We start from the raw sequence: 14,521 nt of genomic DNA, 5'->3' as shown, positions 1-14,521 counted from the left end.
TAATTGGAAAATGATGTCTTTTTTCTGAAGGATCTTTGAGATCTTTTAGAGATCTTTATTTTTTCAATCTGCAGTGCGCCTTTTGGAACAACAGTCTACTTCTCCTCACCTCCTTCTTTTGAGAAAAGTTCAAATAAAATACCTTTCTATTATTCACTTAAATTTTATTGGTTTCACCGTCATGCTTAATTGCTATGGAAACGTCTTTTGTTAAATCCTTTATTAAGATTTACTCGCGTTATAATATATTTCTTTCAAACATCAATTAAATTAAAGCAAATATAGTGTGTAATATTGAAGTTGATATTTGCTTGTCTTTTCCTAGTTTGAAATTTTATGCCCTTTTACTTTTAGAAATTTCATGAATGTATAAGCATGGAATTTTGAAATAGAATTCTCACTCACGTCTTCATATATAAGAGTTCCGGAATTTTGTAGCTACTAGTTCTTGATGATAATAGAATAATTTAATAAGTTTAGAGCTCTTAATTATTGATTAATATATGAAAATGCTTAAGAACTTATTTCAAAGAAATTGCGCTTTCTAGAACTTGAGAAATTTTATTTTTTAGATTCCTTAATAATTTTTTAACCAAATGATAAATTAAAGTTAAAAAATAGTAAACAATAAAAAATGGTAAATAAAAAGCAAATAATAAAAAATGTTTTAAAAAAAAGTAATAAAAAATAGTAAATAATAAAAATGGTTTTAAACCCGATTTTATTATAGTAAAAAGTAGGAAATAATATTGTTTTTATCGAATATCAAAAAATATTATAAAGAGATTAAAACACAACGAAATCCTAAGAAAAAAATCGATATTCATCTAACTTTAAAATATATTGTAAATGCGATTAAAATTACAGTTTGCCTTTTCAGCGTGTGATTTCAGCCAGAATCACACTCTTTTTGTTTGGACATCGATATTTTTATTAAAAAATTAATTAAATTAAAAGATAAAGAATTTTAGAAAAATATAAGATTCAAAAAATTTATTCTTAAAACAGAAATGTTATTAGTGTGAACAGTAGGTAATTTTCTTCCCAATGAAATGTTATACGATTGCTTAAAAAACGGATATAAATTTAAAGTGATCATTCTGATTCGACATAATGGCTTGCGTATGAGGGTGCAGAACAAGTGATTGAATTTCTGGAAAAAAAATCAGGTGTTTCGCGTCTTTTTTAAAAGCCACGATGAATATAAGAAGAAATAACGACTAAAAATTTGAACATAATAAATATAAAAGGATTTCTTTAAAAATTGTTTTACCGAAGAATTAAAAGGAGAAAAATATAATATTTATGAAAAATCCGGAGATCAAAACAAAAGTCGCAAAAGTGTAAGACACAGAAAAGAATTGGAAAAGGTTTTGAAGGCACCGTAAATATAATGTGAAAAAAAATTAAGAAAGTCGGTTCTATTCGATAAAAATTATACTCCCATTAATTATTAATTTATTTCGCATTTTCTGAATGACTTTTCTTTATGAGTTTTTGAAACAAACAAGGATTTAGGATGCTTTTAGAAAAATGGTATCATACAGGATGAGTACAAAACCATGCCATGATTACAAACTTTTGTATAAAACAACTAATCCGTACATGTAAGAACTGATCCGTACATGGAATCTCTATTTTTATCGGTTTATTTTAGTTTAGTTATATTAACGTCCCATTTGAAAGCAACACTAGGGCTATTTTGAGATTTTAAACCGCGGTCAGATGACGAGAACGACACCTGAGCTGGCACCCCCACCCCCCTCTCTACACCACAACACACCAGAGGGGAGGACGTTCATTTTTACAGGAATGGAGTTGAGAGAAAAAGCTTAAGGCGTTTACTTTTCGTAATTCCTTGACATAAAACCTTGCCTTGAAAGCTTAGACAGCAGATGATGTGTCTAGTATTACCTGACAAATAATAGACAACCTATGGTGAAAATGAAAATAGCACTTAGCAATTTTTGAGCTACAAAAGGGGCATAGGTGAAATTTGCTAAGCTAATTGGTTTAGTTACAAATTTAATCAAAGAATTTGCAATTTATGAGACGTAACACCTATCTATGTATAAAAAATTTTGAACAATAAAGTTTTACTTTCTTGAATACGAAATATACGAATAAAAAATATTGTGATCGTCAAGATATTCAAATTTGACATTTGAAAGAATCTCCACATTCCTGACCACCCTGAATATGAAAAATATATTTTTGGAATCACATCGGTCTGCCAGTGAACACTTTAACTCAAAAAAGCTTTGAGCTAGGTAAATGAAATTTAAAATATGAATTTTTCACTAAATTTGCAGATTTCTATCAAATTTTGTACAAAATCTCTTCCGGGAAAGTCTGTCTACCTGGCTTTCTGAGTACAAGTGAACACTGTAATCACAACGCGTAAAGAGCTGGATAAATAAAATTTGGAATAAAGGTTTGGTATCTAAAATGTAAATCCGTATAAAATTTTGAAAAAAATCGCTAAGGATTTGACATTCTGTCTGTCTGTACTTTACCATACATCTAGTCGCATTAAAGCAAAAATATAACAACTTAGGTGAATGAAATTTCGTCCAAAGTTTAGCATTTGAAGTACAGATTTTTTCCAAATTTTGAATGAAATCTGACTACGGGTTGACCGTCTGTCGGGCTATAATTTCCCATGTATGTAAATAAAATAACTCAAAAACTTAAATATATGAAATTTGGCATGGGATTTTCTGACAATCATTTAGTTCTATATCAAGTTTTGGTTTCAATTGATTGGGAAAAAAGACATCTAAATTACATATTCGATTCTAGGGAACCTGTGTTTTAACTGCATGCCAGGGATTAATCGCTGAAAAAAATCGTCAAAGATCACAGATTCGGTATAATAAAAATGCTAAATTCTCGCCAAAGATCAATATTTTTTCTACTATTGTTCGCCAATGCCATGCAAGGTATTCCCCGTTTTAAACAAGGTCTACAATTTTATGCCGGGGGAATGAGGCAACACTTTATTAGAGATCACGCGAGAAAATTGTATGGAGACCATTCTCTCCGATCATAGACAGAGAAGGTCTTTGTACCCACTCTGTATATTGGCAATTTATTTACACATTATTTATTATTTACACACAATTTATTACACTTTATGTAAGAAACGCATCCAAGTTTTAATGCCTTTTCTTTGTTTTTTACAGGTGCTGTATCATATGTTCGAAGGCTATACCGAAATGGGTATTCCCAATATTCTTCCAATCGACTACTTCTCGGGAGTGGCCTCCTTTTTTGTAGTCTCCGTTGGAGGAACAATGATAGGAATTCTCTTCGGACTGTTAACGGCATTTCTCTCTAAGCACACGACTTCGGTGCCAGTCATCGAGCCCATGTTTCCATTTATTATGGGATACATGTCCTATCTCTCTGCAGAAATGTTCCACCTCTCTGGAATACTGTCGTAAGTATTACATTCTTTCTCTTTTAAATAAACTGATTTGTTTCATATTTCTTTAGTTGGAATTTTGTGGTAGATTATTAACTTCCTTCCCGATGTGCTATAGTTATAAAAAAATTTACATTTTAGAATAACCAATGACAAAATGCTATTTTAATCTTTTCAGAATTTAATGATCGATTGAATTAAATAATTTTTCATTTTATACAAGAAACATAACTTGATAATGAATTTGAAAAAATACAATGTCGAATTTTTTTCCCCAGTCTTATCTTCTGTGGAATCACAATGAAAAATTACGTAGAGGAGAATATATCAGCCCAAAGCCATGTGACTGTCAAGTACGTTACGAAAATGCTAGCAACAGCGTCGGAGACAATAATCTTTGTAGTCTTGGGAGTCTCTACAGTGAACGACAACCACGAATGGAACACTTGGTTCGTCTTCTTCAGTATTCTGTTTTGCACTATTTATCGAGCCATTGGTAAGTATTAATTATTTTGTGCCAAACATTTAAATTATATAAATAATTCAGTAATTTGCGTTCTGGAAATTTTTTTCATCTATCAACGCTGAGTAACTTTGTAGATATTGACAACTCCAATTACTAACACATAGAAAGGTACAACTGTATCAGATAATGACATCACATATATATTTATATCCAACCAAAAACCTATATAAATAATTATCTGCATTTAAAGAGTTTTAATTTTGAATAAAGAAATTCAATATAAAAAACATTATTTACCGTAGCTGTAACTAAATACTGTTCAAATGTATAAATTATTTTCAATATATTAGGGTCAGACTCAGAATTATTTTAGTGGTGTAGAAAAGCATGGCGTCATCTTTTTCAGTACTATCAATCAGAGTTTTCTCTGATTATAATTATTAAAATATTACACATATATATTAAAAAAAATACAAATATATGTATATAGGGTGTCCCAGACTTCATAGTCCAAAAATTAAGAAGTGGTAAAAAAAAGCCGGGTCTAATAATATTCTATAAATGATATGAGGTCAGAAATGGAGTCAGAAGTTGGAAATCAGACACGTTATTAAATGTAATCACAAAAACAAAGTTGTACCACTAAGAAGGTCCAAGCGCTAGGAAGTGGTATTTTACAAATGGTATTTTATAGATCATATAGTCTAAAACGCATCCAAATGATGGCAGTCAGACAAAATATTATTATTTTATGAAACCTTAGTTGTTTGTAATATTCTCTGCATTTATATTCAGGACAAACGTCTGTGTTCGGCATCCAGACGTTTGAATCATAAATTATGGGATCTACAGCATAATAGAAATATATATTCTTAAATATCATTATGGATAATATTAAATAATAAAAACAGAACAACTTTTTCACATTGCTACGTATATTTAATGAAACTATTAAATGGTATTAAGTGATGTCGTTATCATCTTAAAAAGCGATAAAAATCTTTAGAAACAAGTATAGATTTTATTTACCAAAAAGACTAATCTCGTCGAAAACTTTCCTTGTTAGAAACAAGAACTATCGTGAACACACAGATAAAAATATTCGTTGCGTGTTGGTACAATCCACCTGCTTCTGCAGAATGTTTAATGTATTCTTTACTTTTAATGACATCTTTCTGGGTATTCAAAGAGCAATTTGCAATTTCGATCCAGTCAAGTCCGTTGAACCTTCGTTTATATACAGCAGCGATACGCATATTGTGATAAATAGCAGTTTGTGTTATGATATGTTTATTTTCTTATTATTCGTAAAAAAAACACAGCTGTCGATAAAACAATATAATTTCATTGCCTCTTCATAATGGTGTTTTTTCGTGCAGTTTGATAATTCCCACAGTGAGTAAATCGTTTCTATTTTTTTTTTTAAATTCTCACCTTAAAAGGCAGTAAAATTGCCCTTTTTCAAATGCTTCTGATGTCAATGACTGAAGGTTTAAATCGCCAAAATATCATAATTCCTTAATATTGTAATGATTCATTTTGGCCAGAAAATTTCCACAGGTAAATAGGTGTAAGATGATAGTTTATTTATGATAACAGGTGTGAGATGATGTGTTTATTTTCTTATTACTGTTTAAAAAATTCTTTTTGGTAAAATTATATCCTTTCCTTGCTTTAATGGCATGTTTTAGTGTAGTTGACAATTCCCATAATGAGTAAATAATTTTAATTTTAAAAAAAATGTCATCATAGAAAAGCAATACAAAATGTCACCTTTTGTCACCAGTTAGTTATCTCAATGACTGAATATACAAAACATCAGAATATAACAATTCCCTGCTATTGTAATGATTTTATCTGGTCGGATTATTTCCACAAGAAAATTATTCCAAATAAAAAAAAATCTTATCGCAGAAAATGAACAAAATATTTATCTTTGAAATGCCATTGATTCTAAAGACAAAAATATGAGTTAAGTCATTCCCACCATCTTAGAAAGACACTAGCCTCTTCTCTTTTATTTGTGACATTTATTTGAAATAAAAAAATAATGATATTTAAATGTTCATTTCATTTCATTCTGTCCATTTATTATAGATATTTAAAAGTCCTATTCCCCATTCCCACTATTATCTTAAAAAATTGATTAAAGAATATTTAATCCCATCAAATAAATCTTTAAATCGAGAAATCTAAAGCATTTGAACCAAATTTCATGATAATAGGTGCATTCGTTATAAGTATATAAACTGTTCCTTCCGCCTTACTTGAAGGATCGGGTTGGAATAGATTTGTCCTCTGGTGTTTTCATCGGCTAATGAAGCAGATATATAACAAATTTAATCAAAACTATAACAAATTTAATCAAGACGTTCTGAAATAATTTAAAAACAAATATGCATTCACTTATAAACGAATTGCGTTTCATACATGCTAGCTACTTTACCAGCGCCTTCGCCAGCATTTATCTATTAAATATGTAGATAAGAAAAAAAAATACATTTATTCCGTAGTTTTTGTATTCGAACCCTTAATATTTTAGGATATTCAGCTATAATTAATTACAAATCTAAAGAGTTTGGTAAATAAAGTCTTAATATCAATTTTTATACATATGTATAAACATTACTTGGAGTTATAACATATATTTGGTCATTGGAGATACATTTCTGTTTTTAAGTTCCAACTAGCCTCTTAAGAAATTAGATTTTATTTTGAGAGATAAATAATTTAAAAAAAAAAAGCAACTTGAAAGCACTTTGGTGCCAAATAATAGGTTTACGATTCAATACTTGATTTAATGACGCATGTAGAAGTCTTAATATAAACTGAAACTAAACAGACAGTTCAAGAAGTTAGAAATTCAGATAATGAACTAATTAGTAATATTTACCAGGTAAAATGTAATGAAACCTTTAAGAATTCCAACCACTATTTAAATAAGTATATATTTAAAAACTATTTTTTGCAGAAATATTTTTGATTTGGTGCAGGTTTTATGATCCACGTTCATACTTGTTCTATATCAAGAACCTTAATAATCAAATTTTCTATAACATGTATTCAAATATTCAAATACTTAGTATTAGTTAGTATAATAGATTCTTAGTATAATAATTCAATACTTAGATTTTTAACTTGATCTCATGGTAACAGGGATTAACTGATATGGCAACAATGGTTAATAGGCGCAAAAAAAGGCATGAAATATTAAGAAATTAAAAAGACCTAAAGTTCGTAATTGGAAAGTGGAAAGCGAAAAGGAAATTCTTGTTAATGCATTTTAAAAAGTAGGAAATAGAAGCAGGTGTGAGGAAATAGAGAAAACATTACATTAAAAACTCGCAAACTTACCAAGAGAAACAAAATCTCATTCAATGAATTGAAACTAAACAGAAGAGTATATATATATATATATATATATATATATATATATATATATATATATATATATATATATATATATATATATATATATATATATATATATATATATATATATATATATATATATATATATATATATATATATATATATATATATATAAACTATGAGGCAAAATCACGCCAAACTATTAAAGAAATTACAAAAGTTTTTAAATATAGTATTTAATGGTGAAATACAGCACGTGCATTTTAAAATTTTGCTTTTACTCTAAGTATTAAACGTTAAATTAAAAATGTCTGTAGAAAACAATTTGACATTAATAAAATCACACTGATGGTATATATGATTAAACAGTGAAATAAGTTCAATATTTCGAGAAAGGAATTGAATTAATAAAAATTATGTTAAAATTCACTTTGAAAAATTGAATAAAATAAAAGAAAATAGTATGGCAATGAAACTGATGTCACTAGAAACGAATTTTACGTTGGTGTAAAAATGTTTTTTGTGTGGTGCTTTGTTCAATAGTTTTGATAGTAAAACTCTCATTTGGTCGTAGAAGCTTTTAAAAATTACAATTAATTCTTTTAGGTGCTAAGAAGCATGTGTGCCAAATTTTATTCGAATGTTTCAAGCGATGTGGTGTAATAAGAATAAGGATATAAGGTTCAAACAAACAAACAAAAATATTTTAATTTTTATATATGCAAAAAAATGTATACACACTTTAAATAATTGTAAATTTGGGGGTTATTATAATTCAAATAATTTTCAACATGTAAAAGATTCTACAAATATCATTCTATTGTCTTGTTATCGCATGCTCTCAAACTGATGTCCGTTCTGCTCCAGACACTGCTGACAACGCGAAGCGATGGAATAGCACACATGATGGAACAATTCCCTTGGGATATTCGTACATTCATGTTCAATGGTGCCCTCAATTGAACAACTGTTGCAGGTTTATGGACGTCCTGAACAGTTCCATCAGCTTCAAACTTATCTCTAATTCGAGTGATGGTAACTCGTGTAGGTGGTTCTTTGTTAAACTCCCTCTAAAATTGTCTTTGCACTTCTACTGCATTTTCATACTTCCAGTAGCATTTTAGAATAAATTTCCTTTCTTCAAATTCAAGTCTGTCTGCCATCACTCGGTTCAATGGGTTCAGTAAAGAAAGAAGAAATAACTTAGTTATCAGCTGCTAAAATGTGTATACATTTTTTTGGGACACCCTGTAGTTAGATGAAGGTAGACACAATAGCAGCCTACTGAGTAGTCGAAGCAGATCTTTTAAAAAGAATAAAAAACAATCTCCCATTTATTTATTTATTTGTTCAGATCTGGAGTAGATTGTTGTTGTTGTTATTCATTTCTGATGTTGGAGATTCCTTTTATTTTCTAAAGATTCTTAGATTATTATTTCTTTACTTAAAATCAAATATTTGAACTAAGTATTTCTCCATTGTAAGAAGCGTCATAATGCTTTGGAAATATTAAATTTCTGCCAAGTGTTTTCATGTTAAAGAGTTTTCAGTCTATTTTTTTATTATTAATTTCCAGGCGTGGTTGTACTGAGCGCTTTTCTCAACAAATTCCGCCTTCACCAATTAAATGGCGTGGAACAATTCATCATGTCTTATGGAGGACTGCGTGGTGCTGTGGCTTTTGCTCTTGCTTTAATTATTGACAAAAAAATCGTTCCAAGTAAAGACATGATGGTAACAACTACCATAGCTGTTGTGTATTTTACAGTATTTGCTCAAGTAAGTAAGTCTCCAACTTTTAATTTTGGCCCTTTATTAAATTCTAGAGGCCTGCTTGCATCAGATTAAAAGAAATTTACAATTTTATGTCCATACTAAATGCTTTACAAAAAGTATTGAAACGTATCCTTACATACAATAAAGTGTAACTAGAACGAATTCTTATATATATAAGTGTATCAGAAAGAAATTCACGGGACCACAATAAAAATTCGATTGATCAGAACATTCCAATGAAAATCCAGCGGGACCTTTTGACTGGTAGACGGTCAACACTTTGCAGATAAAATCTAAAATTTGATAGGAAGCTGCACATTAGATAGTAAAACTGTAAACCGAATTTCATTCCTCTAGTTCTTTATGTTTTATATTTATCATATTCACTTGCTCTCAGACTAACTTCATGAGAATAGATTTCATTGAACATTTGACAGAAATCTACGTATTTGGTATCAAGACCGTACACCAAATTTTATCCCTCAAACTTTAAAGCTTTTTTGACTCATCGCGTTCACAGTTTAATTCAAAAAATATATTATGGATTTCTGAAACATGTAAATTCATTAAAATTTTGTGTATCGCATTTCTTGATGATTGTCATACTTTTGCTTAATATAATTCGCACACGTGGAAAAAAAAACTGGTTTTAAAAATGAGTACAGCAAAAGAAAACGGCAAACAAAAAATGGAAGTAAAGATTTATTTTTGGTATTTTATAGTTTTAGTTAACAATAGGTAATTAAACAAAATCAGTCAATCGTTTTAATAAATAAATTATTAATTTTATCATTGCAAAATTTGTAATGAATTTATAAATAATCAGTTTAATAAACAAGTATGTAATTTTAATAAGCGAATAGTATAAAACGCCTCGAATACGATAAGTGCGCACGTGATCTCAGTTACATCTCTCAATTTACATCTCCCATGTTTGAAGATTTTATGAAATTATTATTGCTTGTTGATCTGAATTCCTTATACAGCAATAAACTCCATCCGATAACTAATGAGTTCCTAAAGAATTATTCACTTACGGCAACTGAGAACTGTACAGACGGGCCACTGTAACATAATACGAAATTGAGCCGGCGTCCTAGCATAGGGGTAGCGCGTCTTCCCCGTGATCTGGGCGTCCCGGGTTCGAGTCCCGGTTTGGGCATGGTTGTTCTTCTGTTGTTCTATCTGTGAGATGTGTGAATGTGCCCTCCTGTAAAAAGGGGTTGTGCAAGTACTCTTGGCCCTAGTTGGCGCTGCTATAAAAAATAAGAGACGTTCCCCCTCAGGCTTAAATCGCTGTCTTCGTAACAGTGGGCTTGTCAGTGGCAAGTGCCATAAGAAACAAACAAACAAACGAAATTGAGAAACCAAAATAAGATTCAGAAGCCTGATAAATAGGAACAGTCTATGTTGTACTGCCTAACGAAATGACAGGTTCTCAAATATCACATAATTGATACGTAAAATAAGATTTAATACTGATCATTTAAATTTTGAGAAAGAAAAATAACAGAATATTGAATAATCTTAGCATCTAGAACGGTGAAACAATGAACAAATCAAATGTCTCAAATGTTTCAGTGTGGCGAAATTATATTTTCCCCTTATAGGAAATTCATTATATACGTTTCAAATTTTGATTGTTCGTAACAAAAGCAAAATCTTTGAGATATCTGAAAAAATATAGTAGATATATATTTTTTTCATTCAGGCTTAAGGTGTTGAGAATCTCAGCGCCATGGTAATTCAGCGGATGGTAAACAAACCTTGACGGAAATGTGTTTTTTCTAAATATCACGAATTAAATATTTTTATTAATCTAAATTCCTGGAATTATTAATTTCTTCCAAAAAGTTTTTTAATTAAATGTATCGATACAAAGGAAATAGAGAACTTAATTGATAATATTTCTACAAAATTAATTTTCTACATCTCTATCAACGTTTCCTTTAAAAAAAAACATAATTACCGAAAGCTTTTATTAGATGCTTAGTTATTTATTTTATTCTTAAAATCTTTTGATCTAAATTCTACTTCCTAAAATATTTTTTGAATCATTGCTGCAATTAATTTAATTTTTTATGCATTCAATTCTTTTCCATTTTCAGGTACTGAATATTTTTAATATACTAGAGTAATTTCAAATCGTAAAAAATTGCAACATTTTAATAAGTAGGAAAATAAAAAGTTTTCAAAAACATTTTTCGCTTAATTTAAATCAATAAATTTCAGTTTCTTAATCATCTGTCATGTACAAAAGGGTTGCTGTTTTTTTTTTTTTTTTAATTCTTTCCTTCGAAAGAAATGGTCGAAGTAAATTCAGAATGTTTCTCAGATAAAATTATTTTTAGAACTGTGAAATCATTTTCTACTTTTTTTTTATTTGATCATTTGTCTCGAGTTAGAAACAAAGCTTTTCTGCTTAGAGTAAAAAATATTAAATAAACTGCGAATTTTCGTCATATCATCAAGTCCTTTAATCCCTTAAAAAATATATGATGTGTAATTCTTTTACAAGCAAAAGAAAAAAAATCATGTCAAGTTTTGTAAGCAGATCTCAGCGACGCAATTTTCAAATATAACATTTTAATTAAGCTTTCAAAGTCATTGAAAGTCATTTGTCTTTTGAAATCTTTTTTCAATTAATTCTTTATTAAATACTTTCTTTTTTTATTTAACTTGATTCATTTGTGAAGATGGAATTTTGTAATCGGTTTCTCAATAACTACCTTGCACGCTGTTTTGAAATTTTGTGCAAGAGAATTCTCGATAAAAATGCACAATTTTAATATTTTCAGACCCTTATATCGCAATTAATCGAATTAACTTAATTCAATTTTGATTTCATATGGGTGCGCCACCTTTTAGAGAATTTATTTATAAAATGATATTAAGAGTTTATAATATTTGAAATGAAAGATCTTAAAAACTTAGAAAAAAAAGGGTTAATATAAAAAGAAAACTATCTTTTTCTACATTTATAAAAGTGTTTTTTAAAAAATTGTTAATATCAAATTTATTTTGGTATTTATTATAGGGCATGACCATAAAATATTTTGTGCGGATTCTGAAAGTTCCTCAGAAAAGTGAAAAGGAAGTAACAATGAATGAAAGGCTTCATGGCACAGTAAGTATCTAATTTTTAGCTCGCAGCTCGGAAATTGCTTATTGTGGCGAATGCGTGACAAAGGATATTTGTTTTGGTAGTCCACTACGAGTCAATGCAATTCTAAAAATTGCTCTATTGATATTTTGTCATATTTTTTTTCCATTTCATTTTGTCCAAATGAACTTTTGTGTTTACTTTCGAGTGTTGTGATGGATGACATTAAAATCAAGTTCAGCGACTTCGGAAATGCAGTTGTATTGATCTTGTATGGCAAAAAACAGAAAAGAGGTGATGCATTATAAAGAACAATGATATAAGTCATACTTTACATTTTGAGGAAGTTAAAACATAGAGACTGAAGACAATGAAATGATGTATTCTGTTAAAACATAAATAAATGTTATTTTTTTAATTCTGAAAATCAAAATCATAGAAACGAAATAAATTCTACAGATCAGGTAACTATTCATGATGACAATTCGAATTTACTCGTAAATTTTTAGATTTTAATTTAATTATATTCAATAAGTATAAACTTTAAACTATAACTTTTTTTAAATATTTATTTCAAGGTGGCAATTGGTTAAGTTTAAAAATAAAACATCGTAATAAAATATTAAAGTTACCATTTAAATTTTTAGAAATTAAATTTGAATTGCAAATACTAGATTATTTTTAGCTGTTTAACTAACTCTTGCTGCCTTCAGATAGTGATGAATTGTCATTTTCATGGAAAAAAAAACTCGTACACTTTTAATGCATAATCCAAAAGTGAATTGATGTTGCAAACGTAGAAATTGCTTATCAATCATTTCAGACATTTACCCTCTTATAGCGGTGAAAATAAGTTTCTTGTATAGCAAATGTATTTGAATTTATTAGCAATCGTAGCATATAAATAGTGATGACAAACTGTTTACGATTTTACGATTCCATGCAAAGAAAAAAAATTCGTCTGAAGTTGAAAAATTAACTATTATGCGAATAGAAACAATAACAAAATACAGGTCTGTCTTAAGAAGATTTATTCACTGAAACTGTGTAAAATGAATTACATTTAAAAATTATATAGGCATGAAATAGAGGACCATATATAACCATGTTTTATCATAGAATTCAAAATAACTTTTTAAAGCAATGATAATAACATTACTTATCTCTTTAAACATATTTAGAACTGCGTTATGAATTATCCAGGCTATTACTTTATTTATTATTCAGAATATTTTCTTATAAATAATAAATGTAACTTAGATTACTTTTCTTTCAAATCGATTTTATATATTGAAAGAATTGGGGAACTGTATTTCCTCGGTGCCGATACAAGCATAATTTTTGTCATGGATATTGTTGTCATGGATTTAATAATTAGTTAGGGCAAAGATAGAAGAGAATTTAAATGATTTACGAGCTTCTGAACGAAATATTTTGCCTTTAATCTTTAGAACTCCACTGGCGCCGCTACAGCAATAATGCTTTAGGTTTAAAGCCCATGTAATGCAACTTTTTTATTCAAACAATACAGACACACCTTTACTGGGATCTCAACAACTAATTTTGGTTGCTCATAAGATAAATTACATTGTCTTTTATGGAATTTAACCAGCAAATACGACCATAAAAGCATTATAATCATCTAATTAATTTTTCGATGTTAAAGGAACGTTAAGGATTAAAATTCATATTTGCTTTACACAATGAAACAACTCAGTACGTATAAATCATACACAATAGAACAGAAATGTATGATTAATAGCAATTTGGAATGTCTTTATGCTATTCTGAGAAAATCAAGCACATGATCATCCCACGCTTATAGAGAGGTACTATATTTCAGCATTCTGATAATTATTTATTTTTCTATGTTTGATACTAAATGAATGGAAATAAATCCTTAATGACCTCAAAACAACTTCTGCAAAGAAATATAAACGCACCATTTTGTTATACTTCAGTGGAACAGCAATTAAAAATGAAGTATTTATCGAGCGATTCCACGAATAATCCTGAGGGATTTTAGTGAGTTTAAGTCACTAAAATATGCGGATTTTTCATTCTTAAAATATCCATTTCCGATATCCTGTCTCTAAAGATCGAATATCCTCATAAAAAAATGATTTTTTAATGTGGAAAAAATTGTATGAATTTTAGTAAGATTTCAACTCTTGCATCTTTGCAGTATAATTGAAAATAATCGAAAATATTTTCATTGAATCGCTTAATAATTAGAGTTCATATCGAGTATTGCCTATCAATCTGAAGCATTAATACACCGAATTAAATTTCCAAAACTCAATATTTATATATTTAGTCATGTTTAGAAAATATTTGAGATATTATTTTTTGAAAATATTTCAAAACGTCTGTATC

General features: G+C 28.8%; 1 protein-coding gene across 1 annotated transcript in view; it reads left to right on the top strand.

The window, feature by feature from the left end:
- The window catches only part of LOC129958540 (sodium/hydrogen exchanger 3-like), a 146,815-nt gene that overhangs the window by 99,717 nt on the left and 32,577 nt on the right, over positions 1–14,521 (top strand). Inside the window, exons 3-6 of the mRNA XM_056071083.1 lie at positions 3,186–3,442; positions 3,706–3,923; positions 8,843–9,045; positions 12,080–12,169. Of these exons, the coding sequence (XP_055927058.1) occupies positions 3,186–3,442; positions 3,706–3,923; positions 8,843–9,045; positions 12,080–12,169 (768 nt within the window). The remainder of the gene's footprint in view (positions 1–3,185; positions 3,443–3,705; positions 3,924–8,842; positions 9,046–12,079; positions 12,170–14,521) is intronic.

The sequence above is a fragment of the Argiope bruennichi genome, chromosome X1 (assembly GCF_947563725.1).
Source record: "Argiope bruennichi chromosome X1, qqArgBrue1.1, whole genome shotgun sequence".
NCBI lineage: Eukaryota > Metazoa > Arthropoda > Arachnida > Araneae > Araneidae > Argiope > Argiope bruennichi.
The sequence above is the reverse complement of the archived record's forward strand: the minus strand, read 5'-3'. Positions and strand labels throughout refer to the sequence as shown.